Source organism: Pteronotus mesoamericanus, unplaced genomic scaffold (genome assembly GCF_021234165.1).
Source record: "Pteronotus mesoamericanus isolate MK-2021 breed Mesoamerican mustached bat unplaced genomic scaffold, CSHL_Meso_final contig_25, whole genome shotgun sequence".
In the NCBI taxonomy this organism is placed as follows: domain Eukaryota; kingdom Metazoa; phylum Chordata; class Mammalia; order Chiroptera; family Mormoopidae; genus Pteronotus; species Pteronotus mesoamericanus.
Genome location: NW_026555105.1, coordinates 19622331 through 19645174, shown reverse-complemented (window position 1 = coordinate 19645174; position 22844 = coordinate 19622331). Strand labels below are relative to the sequence as shown.

General features: G+C 41.8%; 1 protein-coding gene across 2 annotated transcripts; it reads right to left on the bottom strand.

The window, feature by feature from the left end:
* Window positions 1–225: 225 nt before the first annotated feature.
* On the bottom strand, window positions 226–21763 carry COMMD7 (COMM domain containing 7). 2 transcript variants are annotated; one of them, XM_054573893.1, is made up of 9 exons: window positions 21579–21763; window positions 14555–14608; window positions 14361–14463; window positions 3472–3528; window positions 3355–3392; window positions 2785–2875; window positions 2417–2466; window positions 1541–1589; window positions 226–991 (listed from the first exon to the last, which is right to left on the bottom strand). In XM_054573893.1, exons 1-9 carry the CDS (start codon window positions 21660–21662, stop codon window positions 915–917), a joined length of 603 nt encoding a protein of 200 aa, XP_054429868.1. In that variant the 5' UTR covers window positions 21663–21763; the 3' UTR covers window positions 226–914. The 2 variants fall into 2 exon arrangements, with proteins under 2 accessions (XP_054429868.1, XP_054429867.1); XM_054573892.1 differs by having other exon boundaries at window positions 226–966.
* Window positions 21764–22844: the final 1081 nt, after the last annotated feature.

Below are 22844 nucleotides of genomic sequence, written 5' to 3'. Positions count from 1 at the left end.
TAAGGTCATCTGAACACAAAGCAGAGAGATGCTCTGCTTTTCATGTTTTTAACCTGAGTTTCCCCAGAACTGCTCTTACAAGTCTAATCTCGGACCACAGCTAATTTCAGTGAAGACGCAGGGCTGTCACCAAAACCAGGGAGTGATTTTTGAAGATCAGAGCATTAGCTCCCTGCAAGGCAGATGACTCTTTAATCCATACATAAAGACAGCTGGATGCAGACCTTTTTCTTTGTATCCATTTTTATTAATCATCTAAACAACAGAGGTGGTCAGCTTGAACCCAAACAAGCTATAACGGGCTCCCCAAAGGCCTGCTGCATTGTAACACAATATGGCAAAACCCGGAATGAAGACAGTTCAGCCTCAGTTCTTTTCAGAGTAGACCAAACATGTTTTTATAAATTGATGCCCCATTAAAAACTGATTAGCAATGCACCACCACCACAACTATAAAGTGTACAAATCTTGTTGGATGCTCCCCACATGCCATTCATAAGAGTCAGCCTCTTCCTCAGTCATAAACAAGTCCTGGCTTTTGGAGGATGAGGGAGATAAGTGTGTATCTTTAGTGATAGCACCATTTGTTTACCCTGGAACTTTGGTGGGGAGGTGACTCACTTGTTTCCTCCCTGAATCTGAGATGCAGGAGCCTTTTTGAATGTCTAACAAGTGTCCTGGGAGATAGGTGGTGGAGGTTCCCTTAACAAAGAGTTTACAGGGTAATTGTGTAGTGCTCCTTAAGTACTTAATCCTGTTGTTTTTCAGAAACCTTTGCACCTGGGCTCCCAAGAAGCAAGCAGGGCCCAATCAGTGTCCCACAGGCCTGTGAGTGAGGTGCTTCTCAGAGCAGTCACCCACAGGAGAGAAGGCAGCACCGGACAGGGCAAGGTGGAGATGCAGGGGAACAGAAATCAGCTGAAACACTCCATGCTGGTTCTGACTCGCTCCATCTCGTGCAGGAAGCTGTAGAACTGAGGCAAGGTTAATTCTGTGGGAAGAAATTCTGCTTCAGGTAGATGTTTCCAACTTCACAGAATCATCCAAGAAATTAATTTCCACCCAGAGATTCCACCCCCGCCCCCGCCCCCGTTTCTGGCTTAGTACAACCAAGCAGCTTCTGTTGGGTAAACTGATCATAATAAAAAACTGAGAGCCTTAACCACAGGAAAGTTCTCAGTTCCATAAAAAAGAGGGGAGGTTTAAAATGGCCTAACTCAACAGCACAGAGATAAAAGGGCATTATTCAGGACGTTTCAATGTGACTTCTACAGCAAGGGCTTCTTGCTCTTTAATCTGTGCCATTCCTTTCTCCCCTTTTCCCCTTTTTCAGAAAGGTTCTTCAATTCTGGGGTCTCTAACCTACCAATGGCTTATTAACAATCTTTGTACCATCTTTTAGGAGAGGAAAGGCAGTAGTTATAATACAGTTTAACAATAATGCCGGCCCCGGAAGAAATGATTTGTGGGGCTACATAAGTCCACTGAGTAAAGAGAACGTAGAGAAAGTGAAAAGGTTCAAATGGGAATTTGGACTCACCTATATATAAGTTTTCAGTTTGATTTCCTCTTTTAACCACCAACTTTAACTGATTAAAAAGAATAAAAAATTAAAATTAAAATGACCGCTAGACAAAGAAATTCTTGAAACTTGAATTTCACTTAAACATCAAAACATCCAACTTTTTTAATTTAAATTTTTTAAAAATTTATTCATTTTAGAGAAAGGGGAAAGGAGGAAGGGAGGGAGAGGAACAGGGGGAGAGAGAGAGAAGAAAAGAACATCAATTTGTTCTTCCACTTATTTAGGTATTCATTGGTTGCTCTTTGTTTGTGCCCTGACCAGGGACTGAAAGTGCAATCTTGGCATATCAAGACATTGCTATAACCAACTGAGCTACCCAGCCAGGGCAAAGCACCCAGTTCCTAACTTGAGAGTTATATAGGAGCAGTCTGGATTTTCCACCAAAACTTATAACAAGTCCCATGATTAGAGGAACAACCAAACTTTTAAGAATACCTGGATCCTATTAATCTGAAAGTAAGCACATTGGTGAGCATGTCTTTGGCTGATTATATTGCTCTGAGCTATACAACACACATCAGTGGAACATCCATTTAATTGGATATTTAAAGACATCCAATGTAGGTTTAATAATTTTATTTATTTATTTTTAGAGAGAGGGAAAGGGAAGGAGAAAGAGAGGGAGAGAAACATCAATGAATAGTTGTCTCTCATATGCCCCTACTGGGGACCTGGCCCACAACCCAGGCCTGTGCCCTGACTGGGAATTGATTGGGAGACCCTTTGGTTCGCAGGCCAGCACTCTACTGAGCCGCACCAGCCAGGACAAGTTTAATCATTTTTAACCAAGTGAAAAATCTACTGATTTTCAAGAATCAGAAGAAGACTTACTTGTAAAAAAATACTTCCCACTTTTTCTAGTTCGCTGCTCCCAGAAGTCACTATGACACAAAAGAGAAAACAAGTAAGTGGCTGGTTGAGGACCTCCTCTGAAGACCCTAATCTTGCAAGTTGTTGCAGCAGAAACCACATGGGGGTAAGTATAAGGAAAGCAAAATGTGCTTTTCAGGAAGTCAACATATTAACAGCCAAGGATAGAAACAGCTTCTGAATGTAGACAGCAATACAGAGAGGCAGCTGTTGGCCCCAACAATCTTTGAGGACCGAGGACACCTCTGCCCCATTGAAGCTATATTAAGAGCCTCTGCAACGCAACCCTCTATCACCCAAAGGACCGAAAACTGGCTTTAACTAGTTACCTCCAAATTTCCACTCCATATCTACAAGCTGGTTAATCATCAGAGTCTGGCCTATGGCCCATCGAGCAAGGGTGGGGGCATTCTGCTTCCACTGGAACAAAAGCAAAAAGCCAAAGTTAAAAAATGGGAAAAAGCTCCCCTCTTCATTCCACCTCCAACACAACAATGTTTTAGTTATTTATACAGTAGGAAGAATGCAGAACTAAGGACTGGTCTATATGCACTGGTCTGGGGAGAGGGGGAGGACACAGGGGCAGAAGACAATATAAATGTTTTATTTCATTCTAAGATTTAATCCATGTTGGAACAACAACTGTATGACATTTATATTCACTCAAACCAGAGGGATGCACAAAAAAAAAAAAAAAAATGCGCAAAAATTACAGATACACTAAATAGATCAGTTTAAAAGCTGGATGTATTTCATTTGCGTGAAACCAAATGAAAAACGTTAAGCTGGGGAAATGACACATGATGATTGATGGCTTTTCCTTAGGAGGCATTTTCCATTTTTTTTTTCATGAAATAAAAGCAAGTGATCTTAACCTTGATTAAGAGGAATTATGATACCTTTTCAGAAAAGTAAGTGGCTTTCTCTTCACTAAGACCTATGAGAGAACACAGGAAGACATTAATAATAAAGAACTGCAAGGCTTGTCACTCTGAGCAACTTTGGTGATGACCTACCCAAAGTTATGAAATCAGCCCGGACCTGCTCGGCTGTGAGACTCTTCTTCAAGGCACCTGTGAAAAAGGGGCGGAGTCAATTAAAAAGGGCAAATCAATTAATCTGTTGACACTATTTAATGGGCACAACTTAAACAATACAGATGACAAAAAGAATACAGAAACCTCAACTATAAGATCTCAATTCAGCTGGGGAGAAAAAGCACATCTGAGACAAGTGGAGAACAAGACAGACTATTTTGTTTATTGTACAAGTGTTTATCCATCCCAGTCCCCAAAAGTATGGAAGACATTAGAGACAGAATAAAAGACTTTATGAACTTGGGGATGGGGGGTACCTGATCTGAGGAAAGAAGAGCACCATAGATTTCTGGAGCAAAGTGGGGGAATTTCAATGTTATGCTGGGCACAGGGGTAACGGCCTAGAACTGCACTGTGAAATACATAACCACTGAACACATGTAGTTACTTAAATTTATTAAAATTAAATTAAATTTTTTACAGATGGGAGGGAACAATGCGAGACCATGCAGGAAGAAAAGGCATAAAGGATTCTCGCTGTTGGGCCATGAGGAGGTGTCACGTGGTTTTGGATTAAGAACTGGAAATCGTGGCGATATAGCTGATGGTGCTGGGAGCTACAGGAGGCCTACCCAGCCGAACACGGATTACTGGGAGGAACCGGGAGTCCAGCCGAGCTAACGACTTCTATTTCTTTTCCCGAGATATGTGTCCAAGTCCTCCCATTGTCCCCACTGACCATCTGATCATCATATCAGAGGAGCCTCAGATGACCCTTCACATGGCAGGACTGGAGACATTACTGAAAACATTCCTCAGGCAGGTGTTTTAGGAGCTCACACAATCAGAGCATACAGACTGAAAGGGCTGTACACGAAACCCAAAGGTAACAGCAGAACAAACTGTTTGTTTGATTCAATTGAAGTCTACACAATCTGCTGGAAACCTCCTGTTTTTCAACTAATTGCTATGACTCCCCAACTGCAGCCCCTCCCCCTTCACAACCCAATAAAAACTCATAGACCTAAGCTTTTAGAGCTGGGGTATCTCTCCACATTCAGCCCCTTTTCTTTCTTGGAAAGTGAATAAACATTTTGCCCTCTTAAATAAGTAAGTAAGTAAAATTAAATAAAGTTTTAAATTCTGTTATTAAAGCCCTGGCTGGTGTGGCTCAGTGGACTGAGTACTTGCCTGCAGACTTAAAGGTTGCCAGCTCAAATCCTGATCAGGGCACATACCTGGGTGGCGGGCCAGGCCCCCATTTGGGAGCTTGCAAGAGGCAACCAATGTTTCTCTCCCACTCTTTCTCTCTCCCCCTCTCTCTCTCTCTAAAAATAAAGAGAATCCTCCTTAAAAATAAATAAATAAATAAATAAATAAATAAATAAATAAATAAATTCTGTTCTTTAGTCGTACTAGCTATTTCAAGTGCTCCATAGCTACATAGCCCCAGTGGCCATGGTATTGGATAGTGTCGATTATAAACCATTTCCATTTCTATACAAAGTGCTATTGGATAGTGCTGCCCTTGAAAACCAGCTTTCAGGAAGTACACCTAGATGGACTAAACAGTCTGGCCTTTACAATTCACAAATCCTTTTCAAGGAGGGCATCAAACCTTCCCCTCAGAAGCCCTGGAGTACTCCCCTGTGGTGGCTCCTTTGTTCTGCCCACAAACTCCAATTCCTGAAAACAATGTGTTGCCAGCAATCTGGGCATCTCAATGTTTAACCTGCCAGCTGCTGCCTAGAATCACAATCTGGCAATCACTTTAAAATTTTCCACATCGTAGTCTTCCAGAAGATGACTAATTAAAGAATAAGAAGACATCCACCATCATCCAGGGAGGGCCCTGAAGTAATACCCTAAACCCCCACCCCCAACTTACTCCAGAAAAACAATCCTAAAGGCTGTTGTCCTGCAAAATAAACCACGTAAACAAAGGGAGGAAATCTTTTATCTTCAAAATCAGACTGAGCAAGGAAGCCACAGGGAAATTAAAAAAGGCAAGACCCCAGGAAACCTTGGCCATAAAGGACTTCCAAGAAGGGGGTCATTTCCTAGCCAATCCAATGAACTCAAACTATCACACGTACAACTCCTTCATGTATATCCAGTTCAAACCCAACATTTTGCTTGATGATCCCAAAGTACTCTGAAGTGGGCATTATGATTGAAAACTTTAATTGACCAGGAAACTAAAGCTCAAGTTTTGGGGGGAGAAAATATAGAAAATGTATATAGTCAACAACTGCACCGCCAAGAATTCACCCGACAGATTCACCCCAATAATACACTTAGATATATGTGGAAAGCTTATTAGTAATGTTGGTAGTAGAGATTAAAAAGTTAGGAAACAGGGCTGCTTTTGGTGCATCCACACAGCAGCCTGGATGGTAAGGTGATTTTGTTAAAACTTAATTCAGACCCTATCTCTCCTCTGCTACTGAAAACCCTCTAATAGCTCTGGTTGCACTTACCCTGAAATCCAAGTGCTTACAATGCCCTGCATGAAATGGCCTCTTCTAGAACCCCTAAGCTCTCTCCCTTGCTTACTCTGCTTTTCCTATGATAGCCCAGGCAGGTTCCTACCTCCAGGCATTTGCCCTTGTAGTTCCCTTTGCTGGGAATACTATTCCTCAAATCTGCACAGGACTCATTCTCTTTCTTCATTCTGTCTTCTGCTTGAATCTCATTTCTCAAACGCTCCCTTGACCACTGTTTCAAATGGTGCTGCTCCTCACCTGTACCCTTATTCTGCTGTACTTTTCTGCATTGTATTTATAATTACTCAATTCTGTTAGATATTTATTGTCAAATTTTTTTTTGCTAGAACATCAGTTTAATAAGAACTTGGTCTGTTTTGTGCAATGCTGGTGTCCCAAGTTCCTAGAAAGTGTCTGGCACTAAAAAAAAACACAAAAAACAAACCATTCTAAATGAAAGAACCCATGCAATGGAATACTATGCAGCCTTAAAAAGAGATAGCTTTCAATGTGCCAATTTGCAAAATATAATTAAAAGAAAAGGAAAGAGCAAGTCTACACAGTACACTTCCTTTTGTGAAAATAAAGATGGTATAATGTCCTTATGTATAGCTTTAATTATATCCTATCCAATAGCTATGTAGGCACTTTTTTTTTTTTTTTAGTGTATTTACAAAAACTTAGAGTGGGTATCTTTGGATAAAGGGATTGGATGGGACTTTTCTTCCTTTCTATCATTTTAAGATTTTTTAGTTGCATGTAGGTTTTTTAAAATGTAAAGGTGGTAAAATTTTGAGTTTTTGTTTCCTTTCTTTTTTCTATTCACTGATTTTAAAGAGAGGAAGGAAGAGTGAGAAAGAGAAACACTGATTTGTTTTTCCATTTATTTAGTATTTACTGGTTGACTCTTCTATGTGTCCTGACCAACGATGGAACTCGCAACCTTGGCACAGGACAACATTCTAATCAACAGAGCTACTGGCCAGGGCTTATTTCCTTTCTTGTATTTTTCTATAATTAAAAAAAAATGTTACTTAAAAAAAAAACAACAAAAAACAGTTAAATGAATTGCCCAGGGCCCCCACAGCTGGCAAATGGCAGAGACAAGTAGCTTATAGGTCAGAGTGTCCCCAAACCCAAGATCTTTCTACATCAGGTCATTCTGAGATGCTGTCTCAGTGAAGCAATACTAGGCAATGCCTTGACAGTGACTGAAAATGAAGGCTCCCAACTACAGGGACAGAGGAGCAAGTTCTCCTCCTTTCATGACCTCTGGCAGGCAGGAACCATACTTAAAAATACAGTATTTGCATCATTCTTGGCCTCAAGTCCTTAACTAATTCTTCCCCCCCCTCTCCTCTCTTCCTTCCTTTTCTTTCCTTAAAAAATATACTTGCATCACGCTAGGCCTCAAGCCCTTAATCTATTCCTTCTTTCCATTCCTTCATTTATTTGAGATCTAACTGACATATGACATTGTGTAAATTTAAGGTGTTGATTCAATACACCTTAATTTAAGGTGTTTATATATTGCAATATAATTATGACCATACCATTAGCTAACACTTCTATCACATCACATAATATTTCCTTTTTATGTTGAGGACATTTAAGATCTAGTCTCTTGGCAATTTTTGAGTTTATGATACAGTATACTTGACTATAACTCTTAACTGCTTTTTTAGCTTTTTCCTTTGGTGGCTACTTTGCACTAAGCACAAGATAGGCCTGCAGCCTAGACCCTATAACAGACAGAAAGCTGTGTGAACTCCAGGGCTGGAAATGCCACTACGTATCAGCTGGTGAAATTTGAGAATGTCGTTCTTTTAACACAGATAACCATCTGGGATGGTTTAAAAAGTCCTTGCGCACAGATTTCCACTGGAACGGTTACCTCAAGCAAAATTTCACTGCCATCAAACAGTATGGTGGACAAGGCAGAGGTGTATGTGGGAAGGAGGATTTCAATTTTGCCAGAACAGTTGAAAAATGAGCAGATACTGTTGCCCTGCCTGGTGTGGCTCAGTGAATTGAGTGCTAGTCTGTGACCCAAACTATCACTGGATAGATTCCTGATCAGGGCACATGCCTAGGTTGCAGGCCAGATCCCCAGTAGGGGGTGCGTGAGAGGCAACCACATATTGATGTTTCTCCCTCTTTCTCCTTTCTTTCCCCTCTCTCTAAAAATAAATAATTTTTTTTTTTTTAAAGAAAAAGGAGTAAGCCAAAAATTCTAACCAAAAGTCTACATAGGCTTATTTTGTGTAGCTCTTATTACCTTATTACTACAAGGTAATAAGGGCTTGCCTTGATGAAAATTCCTGGAGGGATAAGGGAGAGGATGGTGAGTTGTGTTCAATTACTGATTCCAGATCCTGAAGGCTGACCAGCTGAATCCACCCCTGCAAGGCTTATGGGAGAACAGAGGTCATGGTCACTGTACATGGGTTTACTCAGCACCTGCTATATGCCAGCACTATGCTGGATGCTGGGAAACATCAATGAACCAAACAAGCAACAACCTCTGCCCTCATTAGGCTTATAGTCTATTGAGAGGGGAAAAACCATAACTATAATGTAACAAGTAAGTAAGCCATGTATATTATAAGGTGAAAAGTGCCAGAGAGAAAAGTAACAGAGCAGGTTAAGGATATAAGTCCTGGGAAACTTAGTTCAACAGTTGATTAAATACCACTTGAAACTATTGCTTAATGCTAGTTTTTTTTCCCCAGACAGAAAGAATTCCTTTTGGAGTGGGAAAGGGAGTTACTATCTTTTCTTAAAACAAACAAAGAAAAAAATCAGTTAGCACCCACAAGGACTAGACATCTTGCAAAGTATTAAAATAAAAAAATCTTAAAATGTGGCCCTGCTGCCAAGTTATCTGTTATCTTGTCCAGGAGTCAACACATTCTGATAATGACAATCATAATATTATCAGTGGTGCAGCTTCCACTTATTGGAGGGTGTACTTTATAATCTTTCTCCATTCTTACAATGTATGAGCTATTAGTATCAGATCTGTTTTACCCTTGGAAAAAAAAATTGATTCTCAGAGAGGTAAAGTAACTTGGCACAAGGTCTCAGAGCTGTTAAGTAGCCATAGTGACAAGTAAGCTTACAACAGCTGCCCAGCAACCAAATGCAATGTGAGGGCCAACTATAAACAAACAAAATGCAGACAAGGGGGAAATCTGAACAGTGACTACACATTTTCATTTTAAATATGATAATGCCATTGCAGTTTGATAGGATATTGAAAAAAGTCCTTTCAGAAATACATAACAAGGTATTTAGGAATTAATTCATCAAATGATTTAGATTTGCTTTAAAATAATCCAGTTTGGAGACCAGTAAGAAGTGGGTGGGATACAGATAAAGCAACGGCCTGAGGGGTGGGGGAATGCTTGGTGGAGGGGACAAAGAGGGGGAAATCAGGACAACTGTAATAGCATAATCAATAAAATATAATTTTTTAAATAAATTTAAGAAATCTATAGGCTTTAATTCAATTAAGGGAGGTTCTAGCCCCAGCTTTCCCACTGCAAGATGATCCAAAGCAAGTCACTCCCCTTCTGTTAGGGCTCTGTTTCTTTATCTCCAAGACCAAGATTAGACTAGATCAGCACTTTACAAAGCTTTTAACCAACCCTCCCCCGGACCAAAAAAAAAAAAAAAAGTTCCATGATTAACCGTTTTACAGATACTGGTCGGGCAGGTTTCTTTATTGCAGGATTTTTCAGAGACTGAGATATGTTAATGTATGTGAATCTCCAAGGTTCCAAAGCTGGGGAGACATTTTCTGACTGTGGCTGGCTGCTGAAGCCTTTTCTGCATGAAAACATGAATTTGGGGAAGACTGATCTGTTCTGGAGGGTTCTGAGGCCCCTTCAGCTCTAATAAACTGTGCTTCTACAGTGAGGTCTAACAGCACAGACAGGACCAGGATGGCAGCAGTGGAGGAGGAGGGTGTCTTACCTTTCAGATTCAGAAAGGCCTTGAATACCTAATTAAGGACTACAGACAGACTTCATTATATACAGTAAATAGTTATGAGGGGCAGCATGTTCCAAGTTGTTCTGTAGAAGTGAACTCCAGGGCAAACTGGAATCTGGGATGGGAGGCTAGAAGGTGAGATGTTACTGACAAAATAAGGTACAAAGGGGCAAGAACTTGCTCTGGAATGGCAGCCCCTGGGACTGGAGAGAAAATGATACACAAGACCAAGAAATGAGCAAGAGACCAAGACTTACAAGCTACAATGTCAGATGCTTAGGAGACACTCTAGAAGAAATGGAGAATTCAAAGAGGAAAACTGCAGGAAGACAAAAGTCAGTTGCATGAAAACAAAGAGAAGAGTAAAATAAACTGTTGAGAGTTGAGAAAAAACAGCAAACCCGAGGCTTCAATTCTACAATTTGAAAAGCTTGAAAGTTTTGGGGCATTAAATAGTCAAGAGGTAAGTTCAGATCTTCTCTATTAGGTTAAGGAAAGTTTTATAACCTGATATTGAGGCATGGGGGCTAAAACTAACTGAATTATCAACAAATAAAGCTATGATTCCACAAGTACAGTATTAAATGCTTTACAAATATTAACCCACTAATTCCTAATGACACTGTCAATGGAGCCAATGGAGTCAATGGAGCAGTTTTACTCAATTTTCAGGTAAGAAACTGAGCCTCCAGGAGGCTGGTTTATACAAGGTCGAATAACTGCAGTAGGTGATGCGAGCAATACTCGAACCCAGTCGGGATTCGAGTATTGGGAATACTCCAAAGCCCATGTCGGGATTGGTATGCTAAGAGCTCTTCAGTGTTTTCTGCATCTATAGAAAATGACCTTTTATAAACACTGATAATCAATCCTTCTTGAAAAAACACCCAGTATCCCCAGGGAGGGTCAGAGGCTCTCCCAAATTCAATTCAATTCGCCCAGCATGTACTAAGAACTTGCTCTATGTCATTAGTTAACTTGTAACTGCAGTTTCAGCAAGTAGTACAAGACCCACCCCTGACTTCAAGGAATCAGCTATCTGTTAGAACCATAAGACAAACACATACAAAGCAGTATGAACAACAGAGAAGTAAATGATCATGGTTCAAAATGAGAGCTGCAGATAAAAAAAACAAACAAACGAAAAAGAAAACAACAACAAAAGACTAGATCTCAGCTGCCGAGAAGAAGGAAGGGCACTGCAGACTGAAGTGGTTTAAGAAGGGCATCTGAAAGAGACAACAAAGGGGCTGGCGCTCAGGGGTTGGTAAGGACTGAAGGCAGTTTGACAGGATGGAGTGGAGTAGGCAGCAGAGATGAGAAAAAAGACAGGAAAGAGTGGAGGCAGGTAGACCAGACAGAGGTCTTCAGAAAGTCAGTGTCCACAACAGCTACAGGGTAGACAGGTCTCTACCTGCAGACAAACCCATTCCTACACGTGTAGGCTTGATGATGAGAGCAAAGACGGCTGGTTCTGCACTCTGGGTACCTACTCTACAGAAATGCTCACACATGGAGAGTACACAAATGTCTTAAGGATGTTCACTGTGGTATGGTTCCTAAGAGTGTAAAGTAAGAACATCTAAAATGTCCAGCAATAGGAAATAGATTACCTCAACAGAGACAAGAGAGAAGGGGGGGCAGGGAAAGGGAAGGGAAGGGGAAAGTCAAGGAACATATAGCAAGGACTCATGGACAAAACCAAAGGGGAAGAGCTGAGGGAGGGCAGGTGGGAGGGGGCAAGGGAAAGAGGTGGGGGGGGAGGCAGAGACAAATGTATTTAAAAAGTAAATAAATTAAAAAAAAAAAAAAAGGAAATAGATTAACTAAAAGGAGGTACTTTCAGTCCAAGGTACACTACAGTCACCAGAAGAATGCAGCTGACGTGGAGCGATCTACATGATGTGCTTGGTATGAAAAAAATGCAAGCTGTACAGCTATTATGTAGTTTACTATCATTTATGAAAAATAAAACTACATGTAAATCTGTCAGTGTGTATAAAAACATTAAAGGACTTACTTCAAAATTTTATTGTGACTTTATTTCTAAAGAGTGGGATGACAGTAAAAGGGAATTTTTACTTTTGACTCTCCACTGCTCTGCACTGTTTTAAGTTTGCAATGAAAATTTATCCCTGTGTTAAAAAGACCACAAGTTCCCATCCAGCCTTGTGGTTCACATGCCTTTAACCTTCCATGAGGGCAAGGAATGCAAGAATCACACAAACAGAGGATCATAAAATTTCACAGTTGAAAACCTCAGGGGACTTGACCCATGTGGCTCAGTGGGTTGGGCATTGTCCCACAGTATGAGGGGGTCACAGCTTCAATCCCTCTGGTCAGGACACATGCGTGGGTTGCAGGTTCGGCTCCAGGTCGGGGCATGTGTGGGAGGCAACTGATTGATGTTTCCCTTTCTCATCAGTCTTTCTCTCCCTTTCTCCCTCCCTTCTCCCTCTCTTAAAATAAATAAATAAAATCTTTTAAAAAATGAAGAAGAAAACCTCAGAGATGTTCTGAAAGTCTCCAGTTTGACAGCGCACAAGACAGGGCAAAAGAAAGATAAACGAAGACATCCAACAGAAACAAATTTAAGCCCCCAACCTTTAGTGTACCATTTGATTGAAATCCTGGGAAGCTCAGCTTATTACTGATTTTTTAAAATTCATTTATTTTCAGAGAGAAGGGAAGGGAGAGAAAAAGAGAGGGAGAGAAACATCCAATGTGTGAGAGAAACATCTATTAGCTGCCTTTCGCACGTGCCCCAACTGGGCACCTGGCCCACAACCCAAGCACATGTCCTGACTAAGAATCGAACTTGCAACCCTTTGATCCTTAGGATGATGCTCAATCATCTGAGCCAGAGTGTTATTGATTTTTAAAATGTGCAAACTGGGGATGCTGTTTTACCTCCTTTCAACCTTGTCAACATTTACTGATTCTTTAAGACTGGGCTAGGACCTGGCCAGGTAGCTCAGCTGGTTGAAGCATTGACTGGATACACCAGGGTGTGGGTTTGATACCTGGTAAGGGCACATATAAGAGTCAATCAATGAATGTATGAATGAGTGGAACAACAGATTGATGCTTTTCTCTCTCTCTAAAAAAATTTAAAAAAAAGAAAAAAAGATTGGACTCAAATGTTGCCTGTCTTTAAATGAAATTAACTTTAAACTTCCAAATTAATTCTAGCAACTTTTTAGACAATACATAGCCAAAAATAAACAATCTGCAGCCCTACCACCTAGATACAGCCACAGTTAACATTCTTTTTCTTTCTCTTTCTTTCCAAAAATGGGACTGTGGTAGAAAGTTTTATAAACTACTATTTTTATTAAACAGTATATTGTGAAAGGTTTTCCATATCATTACATTTTTCTCAACCGCATCTTTTAAAATTACTATATAATTTACAAATAAGAGCAACCTTTTACCAGGGTACTGTGCTAAGCATTTTATTTACATTATCTCAATCCTCAAACAAGCCTTCCCAACACACACATGCACGCGCGCGCGCGCGCGCACACACACACACACACACACACACACACACACACACACACACACAGCCTAGATAGGGGTTGTTGCTAGGGTTTAGGAGAAATGGGTACCTGACCAAAGTCACACTACTTATCAAGTGACAGACTGGGTTTCACACCCAGGTCCTTCTAACTCAGAACTGTGAATTCTTGACCACCCAAATGTCCCCTGGTAAAAATGGACCACAACTCCTTGTACCAATCTCCAGTTGCTGGGCAAAAAAACAATCTGACTGTTTCTAATTTTTCTCCACAGTGTCACGATGGACATCACTACAGCCACCCCTGTTTGATCTCCTCCCTCCTGGCTAGAAGCTTCCTGACTGCTGTGAGCAAACTGCTTCTCAAACTATCTGCAGTGAAAGGCCTTTTTTGTTTTCAATCCATGGGGAATCAAAAAGTATTAATTCCTAGAAATAAGGAAATGAAAAGACATACACAAAATACAAGCCCCAAATGATTAAAATAATAAAGTTTCTGTCACATATATTTTACCACTTTAAAAAAAAAAGTACCATTTAAAAAATTATTAAATTTAAGAGGTTTTGTCAAATTGCTATAAAAATTTCTAAATGCTTATTCTCAATTTCTGTGTTTATTGTGTGGAGGACCAGATAACATGTTGGGGACTGAAGCCAGGATGCAGACTATACTCTGACCCGCACCTCTATTATCTCCTACCAGGGTTATCTGTTTACCTGACTCCCCTCCTAAAATGCAAATCCCGCCTGTGTCTGATTCACTAGTGAATGCTCTGGCTCAGTGTCTAGAGCACTTGTTGACTCCGTGGACTGAAGGAATGTTCAAGTAATGTCTATGACCTCAGGAGCTGAGAGAGGCTACTCACCATTTGGAACCAGGAGGAGGCTTTTCACAATGCTTCTGAGGGGGCCAAGACTGATCTGATTGGCCGTGGCAAATTCAGAGAGCTGAGCCATAAACCTTTCTACCTGCAAAGAGAGAACGGCACAGACGAGGCCTTCACTATCTCAGGACTATAGAACCACACTCGGGAACTCTCCTTTTCACAAAATACTTTACCTCTTTTGGCTCAGTTAGGAAGTGAAAAAGCACTTCCGTCAGGGCTGAGAACTGCTGTAAAGAGAATAACACAGAACATCAGTAAAAGTCTATTCCTGGTCAGTGTTCCCACATCCCATCCAACAACAGACCATTAAGAGAGAAAAGAATAACACACAGGTGTTGATACCTGTTTGGTTAATCTTCAAGTTACAAATATTCACAATACCCACCGCCAATGTCAATATATTGTCTGAAAGCTTGTATATTTTATTGGGATACTTGGGAGATATGTATTGAGATTGCAAGTGTGAGCACATGTGCACACATACATCTCCAGGGTCCAAATATATACAAGAACAAATACACACACACACACACTCATGTCCTGGAAGGGAAATTCACCAGAACATTAAAGGCAGTTACTTTTTTAGTTTGTTTGTTTATACTTTCACATATCTTTTATTCAAACATAAGCCAACCAAATACATAATTTCTCCTCTCCCCTCCCCTGTACAAATAGTAATATACTATATAAAATTTTTCTGTACTTTGCTTTTTAAAAGCAGTTACATTTGTATGGTAAGATTTTGAGTGATTTTTATTTTCTTCTGTTTTTATATACCCATATTTTCTGGGGTTTTTGCCCCCATAAGAAACTTCCTGTGGCTCTGACAGGTGTGGCTCAGTTGGTTGGGTATCTGTTCTTCAAAGCGAAAGGTTACCAGTTCAATTCTTGGTCAGGGCACATGCAAGAGGCAACCCATTGATATTTCTCTCTCACATCATTTCTCTCCCTCTCTTTCTCCCTCCCTTCCCCCCTCTCTAAAAATAAATCAATAAAATCTTTTTAAAAAAGAAACATCTTGTGTGTCTGTGTATATACAAAAACCAGCAAAATTTAACACTTTATTATACATTGTCTTAGACCAATCCCTTTATTATTTTGTGCATGTAAATCATCTTTTTAAAAAAAGATTTTATTTAGTTTTTAGAGGGGAAGGGAAGGAGAAAGAGAGGGAGAGAAACATCAATGTGTGGTTGCCTCTCACACACCCCCTACTGGGGACCTGGTCCGCAACCCAGGCATGTGTCCTGGCTGGGAATCGAACCGGCAGCCCTTTGGTTTGCAGGCCAGCACTCAATCCACTGAGCCACACCAGCCAGGGAGCATGTAAATCTTCTCTTTACTCGTATTGTATTATTAAGGATTAAATGTCTGTGTCCCCCAAAATTCACATGCTGAATTTATTACTGTATTTGGAGAGAGAGCCTGAGAGGAGGAATGAAGGTTAAATGAGGTCATAAAGGTGGGGCCATTAATCCCATAGGGCTTCCTTCGAAGAGGGAGAAAAACCAGAGCTGTCTATATGACACATGTCACGTGAGGACACATGAGAAGGCAGCCATCTGCAAGCCAGGAAGAGAGCTTGCATCAGGAACTAAGTCTGTTGGCATCTTGATCTTGGATTTACCAACCCCCAGAATGGTAAGAAATAAATTTCTGTTGTTAAAACCACCTCGTTTGTGGTATTTTGTTACGGCTCAAGCAGACTGAGACATATATCATTATTTTCCCATGCCCCCTCCCAGTGGACAGTATGTGGCACAGTGGGGAAACCTAAGACACAGGAGTTTAAAAGACCCCGACGTAAATCAGTGTTTTCCTACTTACTTCACCATCTAATCTTGGACAAGTTACTCAGCCTCTCTGTCTCAGTCCCCATTTCCAGAACATATTAAAAATTGACATATGCAAAGCCTCCAGCACAGTGCCAAGCTAAAGGCTAAACAAACGGCAGCAATTATCATAGCCATAATTAGAGCCACTATACCATTTGACCCACCTTTCTGAAGCAATACAACATTATAAAAAAAGATTACATACAGATACTTAAGCTCAAAGTCGCCAAAGCTGTACCTGTAATGATTATCAAATGCACCTGCCTCTTTTGCTATAACCTACTAAATTCCACACAAAGTCCTGTTACAGCTCTGTATTATTTTATTCTAAAATGTACTGTTTTAAAACCAGCCTTTGAAAACCTAAAATCAATATATATACCAGGTTTTTAAAAGACCCAAGTTAACATAAAAAATTATTAAAAAAAACATTTCTCTTTCTCCCTGTCCCCCACCTCAGTCCCACTCCCCAAAGGTAGTTACTGCTAACACCTCTGTGGCTTTCCCATCATTTTATTTTCATTTATTTTATTTTCTTTTTCTTTTTTCATTGCAACTTATTTTAATAGAGAAAAGATAGATGCAAACTAAATGCCCATTGTTAGTGTACTGGTAGAAATAAATTATGTACATCCTTACAACAGAATACTAGGCAACTGTTTATACAATGAGGCAACACTACAGGTCTAGCTATAAAATGTTACATGAAAAAACAAGGTGTGAAGCAGTGTATAGAGTGTACTACCAATGGTATGTATGCATGCTTGAATTCCTGTTTATTCATTTATTCATTCAACAAATATTTTTTATTTTAATTTTTTTATTCAAATACATTTGTCTCCATTTTCCCGCCACCACTTTCCTCTGCCCCACCCACCCCCACCTCCCACCCTTGATCCTTCCCCACTTCGGTTTTGTCCATGGGTCCTTTATACATGTTCCTTAATTTATTTTAAATACAAATGGAATCATAATGAACCCAGTCCCTGCACCTTGTCTTTTTTCACTCAATTTTGTCATAGAAATCAGTCATGTCCGCAGATATAAGTGTACCCAGCTCTTTAACAACTGCATGGCATTTGAGTGTAGAGTTAGCATAATTTAGCTTCCTACAAATGGACATTAGTGTGAGTGTGTTGTTAGTATTACTGTAAACAATGCTGCAACTATCCTTCCACATATTTCTTTGTGACACACGTAAGATAAATTCTTAAAATGTATCCTAGGTCAAACCATATATGCATTTTAAATTCTGAGAAAATGTTGCCAAACTGCCTTGCAAAGAAGTTGTGCAGATTTACACTCCAGGAAATGTCTGCTCTCTCAAAACATCAATATGCCCCAGGAACATTTTAACCAACATGATTCACCCATTGTCTTTCTGCAGTATTTATGATATCGGGTATTAGCCTTGAAAACTGCTGATCCTGTATAGTAAAAATGATAGTCAAGACTGGCTTGAGAATGTATTCTTCAGCTGCTTGTGAGTTTTTCTTTACATTTTTTGCTGCAAATCTGTGGAACTATCAGATCTTTGGCCAACTGCATTTCCTATGCTACCCACAGCTTTAAAAAAGAATTAGGGCAGCTGAGAAACCCTTCCACTACTTTTTCATTTCTAGGCCTCAGCCTACCATTCAGACTCAACCTCCTCGTGGAGTTTCATCCCTTACCTCTCTTCTCAAGAGGGGCCTCAAATTAATCTGGTCTGTAGGCTATTACAGACCCCCAGGGCAATCTCCACTTTCCCAAACCCTCCTTGCCCTTCAAAGCCCAGGCTAAGATACCAGGAAACTCCCAAAAAGAAAGAGACCTACCCAGATTCTTAACCTCTGAGGCTCCCTCTTGGAACTTTGCCTAGAGGCACTTTGAATTTTTAATCTTGATAAGGAACAAGAACAAGCCTTAACAGAGAAGGTTCCTTGTAAGGTTTTGTACGGTCACAGCACCCTAATTATTGTAAGGGCACAGTATTTGTTGAATAATTGTCCTTTGAACACTTTTCCCCATTCTTTGCCTCTGTACCTGCATAGTTATCTCTCCCTGGAATGCTCACCTGCCTGTGACTATCTCAGAAATCAAAATCTAAACCATTCTCACCAGTAAACGTATAAAAAAGGTGCTCAAGATCATCCCAGACTAGGAAAATGCAAATCAGTAAGACAAGGAGACTTTTATTTTCACTTATCAGATCTTCAAAAATAAAAGTTAAAAAAAAAGTTTGTTGACATCAGTTCTGGTCAATGTAAAAGGAAACAGACATGCTCACACACTGTTGATGAATGGATAACCTGGAGCAACATTTTTGGAGGGCAATCTGGCAATCTGCGTCTAATTTTTAAATGACCCTGACCTAATAATTCCATTGCAAGTATACCCTTCTGATATGTTTAAAAAAAGTAATCCCAGACACATTTACACAAAGCATTTCATTAACAGCATTGTTCATAAAAATAAAAAAACAACTTCAAGGAATATCACACAATTCCCTTTTATGTTAAAAAAATTTTTTTAACGGATATCTATATATATATATGATGGCCGATGTACTTTTTTTTCTCTATAGATACGTAAGAAACTATTAAAATGACTATTTCTGGAGACAAGAGAAATAGGTATTGTTTTCATTTTATACCTTCAAATAATGTTTGAATTTTCTAATGTGTGTGTGTTGCTTTACATTTCTAGCTAAATGACAGGAATGTAGACCATTTGTTTTCTTCTTTATATTTTTCTGAATTTCCTTTCTCATAACCATTCTAAAAATGACTATTTTTTAATCCCATGTCTTTTCAAGGCTCTGTATTACCTAGGATTGATCACAGGCATTACAGAGCACTTAGCATTGTATTGTGTCTCCATTTTTGACCTGCTCTAGCAGATCACAACTTCCCCAGGACAGCAGGCTGTATCCAGTAAGCCTTTGTAAACCTCACTGGGTTTAGTGGCCAGCTGGTGTATAATAGTAGGCATTCAGATAAATATGTGCCGAATAAGAAGTAAATCGTGATGCCAACATTAATAAAATGATTCTTTTTCTCCTTTAGGCCTAGGCCTTAGATTTCAAAATAAATTCAGCTAATGAAGTGGGTACTCAGATTCACCCAACAAAAGGGGGGGCAAAATGACCCAAAGTTGATAAGCTGCTTAGCAGGAAAAAGCTTTCTGTGTTAAAAACAAAAGTAAAGGTTAGAGTGTGTTTCAAAGTAAGAAAATCCATCACGTCCTGATCTTAAAGGAAATGATTAGTATTTTCAATGACTTCCAAGTTGGAGATAACCTTAGGGATCACCCAATCCAGTAGCTTAAAGTTATTATTACTTGCCCTGGCTGGTGTGGCTGAGGGGACTGAGCTCCGGCCTGCAAACCAAAGGGTCACCAGTTAATTCCCAGTCAGGGTACAGGCCTGGGTTGCAGGCCAGGTCTGCAGTAAGGGGTGATTGAGAGGCAACCACACATTAATGTTTCTCTCCCTCACTTCCCCTCTCTAAAAATAAATAAATAAAATCTTTTTTAAAAGGGTTATTTTTTTTTAAAATTAAAGTACAGTTGGCATACAATATTACATTAGTTTCGGGTGTATGCTTAAAGTTTTTCTGCAGCAGAATCTTTTTTTATTCTCCAAATGGAAGTCTTCCAGAAAACGCCTACATGTAAACAAGAAATACGTAAGCTACTTGGTTCAGGAGATCATCTATAAAGCTCAGTTCTAGAGTGGTTAATTCCCTAGGAACTGAAATTCAGATATCTGGTCCTGAATTCCTGGCTCCAACACTTTCACGCCCCCTAACTTTAAAGTGGTCACTTTACTTTCCTGAACCATTTTTTGTATCTGTAAAATGGGAATAAGGTTAGCACCTAACTTTTAAGGTTGTTGCACATAAAGAACTTAAGACAGCCTGGCACATGGTGCATGCCCAATAAATAAGAGCTACTTTCACTTCTCTGTGATTTAGTTTTCCCATCTGTAAAATAAGATTAATAATATTACCCAACTGGGAGGGTGGTTGCAAGGATTCAGTGTGTTAATATACATAAAAGCACTTAGAACTGTGCTGTCTAGTACAGTAGCCACTAGCCACGTATAGCTACAGCACTTGAAAAGGGCTAATCTGAGATGTTATCAATGTTAAATACATACCAGAACCAGAAAAGTTATCACCAAAAAGTAAAATACTCATTCATACTTTTATGTGGATTACATGTTAAAACAGTATTTTGATATAGTGGAGTAAAGAAAATATTAAAATTAATTTCCTGTTTCTTTTTAATTTTTAAATGTGGTTGTTAGATATGGGACTTGCAATTTATTGCTACTGGACGCCGCAGCCTGAGAAGATGACTGGCATTATAATTACTGTCACCATTACTTAATGAGAACACAGTAAGTGGTGGGGGACGCTGAGATGAAAGGGAGGGTCCCACCTCCTGGAAAGTTACAACCCAGTGCGGGAAAGAACTCTGCAGGGGGAGTGAGAAGCCTCACTTTCAGCTATTTATTTGGTCTGCCTTCGGGGCATCAAAGGGGCATCCCAATCAGCACAGGAACAGGAAGCCTTCAAGAAGGAATGGCTGGCACCTGTGGCCTGGAAAGGGCCAAAACGGCTTTGCCAGCTCCACTCCCATCAAGACCGAGCTCTACACTGTGCAGAGTGTATACTTTGTCTTCCTTTGATGACTAGGAGGGCGGTATTTCCCTTAATTGGAGATGTGGGCGGGTAGGATGTCATCTCCAGCCTCGCCCCAGACCCTGCCCTCGGGCGCACAGAGCCCCGCTCCGGCCTGGCTATTACCTAAGCCCACATCGGACCCCCGACTCCCTAGCCCCACTCCAGGCTGCCCACCCTTGGGACGCCCAGACCCTCCGCTGTCTCCTCAAGCCCCTCGGCCTCCCTACTGAACGTCTCAGTCCCTGCCTGGCCCACCAAATTCCACCGCTCCACCGATGTCCCTCAGGCTCCCAAAGCCCTGTCCACTTCTTAGTTCCCCAAACTCCCTCCAGCCTTGTCAAGACTCTCCTCAGTCCCTCTTCTGAGACCCCTCAAACTCGGCTCGTTCCCGGAAGTCCCCAGCTCCACCTCTGAGACCCAACGCCCCCGAGAGACCTCTCGGCTTGCCCTTAGGCCTCTGACACCCTCGGCCCCCCAGCTCGCCTCAGACCCCAGTTCCGCTCAGCCCGTCCCCGAATCCCCCCAGCGCCATCACGCACACCAGACGCCGCTCGGTCTGGTTCCCCCGAGCGCCCCTGGACCCCAGGCGGCCCGCAGCCTAACCCCCCAGCATCCCGCTCAGCCCTCCCAGCACCACCCCGGGCCGCGGCCCCGCAGCTCCGCGCCCGGCGCGCCCTAGCCGCCAGGCCCACCTGCACGTCCAACTGGTTCAGCTGCTGCATGTCGCCGCCCACAGCCTCCGGCACGGGGTCTTGCGTGCAGTGCAGGCGGCCCATGGCGTCCTCCCCGCCTGGCCGACCCCGCGGGCCCTGCAGCTCCTGCCGTCTCCCTCAGCTTCCTCCTCGGCCGCTGCCCGTCTCGCCGCGCTTCCGCAGCCGCACTTTCGCCACAGGCCGCCGCCGCGCTCCTCCCCCGGCCAGCGCGAGAGCTGGGCGGGGCACCCTCGCGGAGCGGTGGACACGCGCGAACTCCGGGTGTGGAGGCGGCGCTTCCTGGCGGAACGCCCTGGAGACGCCACGGACACGCGCGGCCGCTGCACCCGGGGGCGGTCCCTGAGGAACACAGCACGAGAACTCAGGATTCTCTACCGATTTTCCCCGCTGGGTGACTCCTGGGCGCAGCTTGGCTTTTCTGATCCTCAGTTTCATTAGCCCTAAAATGATTTTGGGGGTTTCAGTATCTCTAAAACCCTCCTAAAATGTTTAGAACATAGCCTGGCGCTCAGGAAGTCCTCAGTCAATGGCTAGCTGCTCTCATTATCGTCGTTGTTCAGCGGATATTTATTGCATGCCTACTAGATGCCAGGCCCTGTGGATAGAGGACTGAACAGCTCAGGCCGTGTCCCTGGGAGGGCTTACATCACAGCAGAGCAGTAGGTCTCAAACTCGAGCTTTCATCAGCTCCTTCTGGGGGGCTTACTCCAAGGCCCATTACTGGGTCCCACCCCACCCCATCCCCAGTGTCTGGCTAGAAAGGCCTGGGGTGGAGCCTGAAAATTTGCATTTCCAGCAACTTTGCAGGGACCACACTTTTGAGAAATTCTGAAGCGGAAGAACTGAGCTGAAGAAGTGCAAGGACTGTGATAGTGCCAGGGAGGGCTGTGATCAAGTGGGTGAGGGGAGGTTATTGGGACAGCTGACAATCACTGCAGCCCTGAGGCTCTCTTCCAAAGGGCCCCTCGAATTCCCCAGGTCCCCATGAAGAAACGAAGACGTGCTCCCTGCAGTCTAGGACCTGACCCTCAAGCCCAAGACCTTCACCTACCCCGGTGCCCAGCCTTGAGGATATGAAGATTTTGCTTAGAGAACATGGGGTCAGGGACTATGGGCAGGATTGGCTGGCTTTCCCTGCCCGGCTTTCTTCTTTACCCTTTTGGAAAAATCCCTCTGGAAGGGTATGAGCAAAATGTCTTCCATCTGGAGGCCAAGATCTCTTTTAATCATTATTTCATTCATGTA

What these genes read in the sequence shown, in the direction of transcription:
- COMMD7 (XM_054573892.1), bottom strand. Translation starts at nt 21,662, where the DNA reads ATGGGCCGCCTGCACTGCACGCAAGACCCCGTGCCGGAGGCTGTGGGC. An exon ending in CCTCCTCCTGGTTCCAAATG is followed by an intron (nt 3,529 to 14,360) that starts GTGAGTAGCCTC and finishes CCTTTTTCACAG; the next exon opens with GTGCCTTGAAGAAGAGTCTC. An exon ending in CCACTTACTTTTCTGAAAAG is followed by an intron (nt 2,876 to 3,354) that starts GTATCATAATTC and finishes CTTTTGTTCCAG; the next exon opens with TGGAAGCAGAATGCCCCCAC.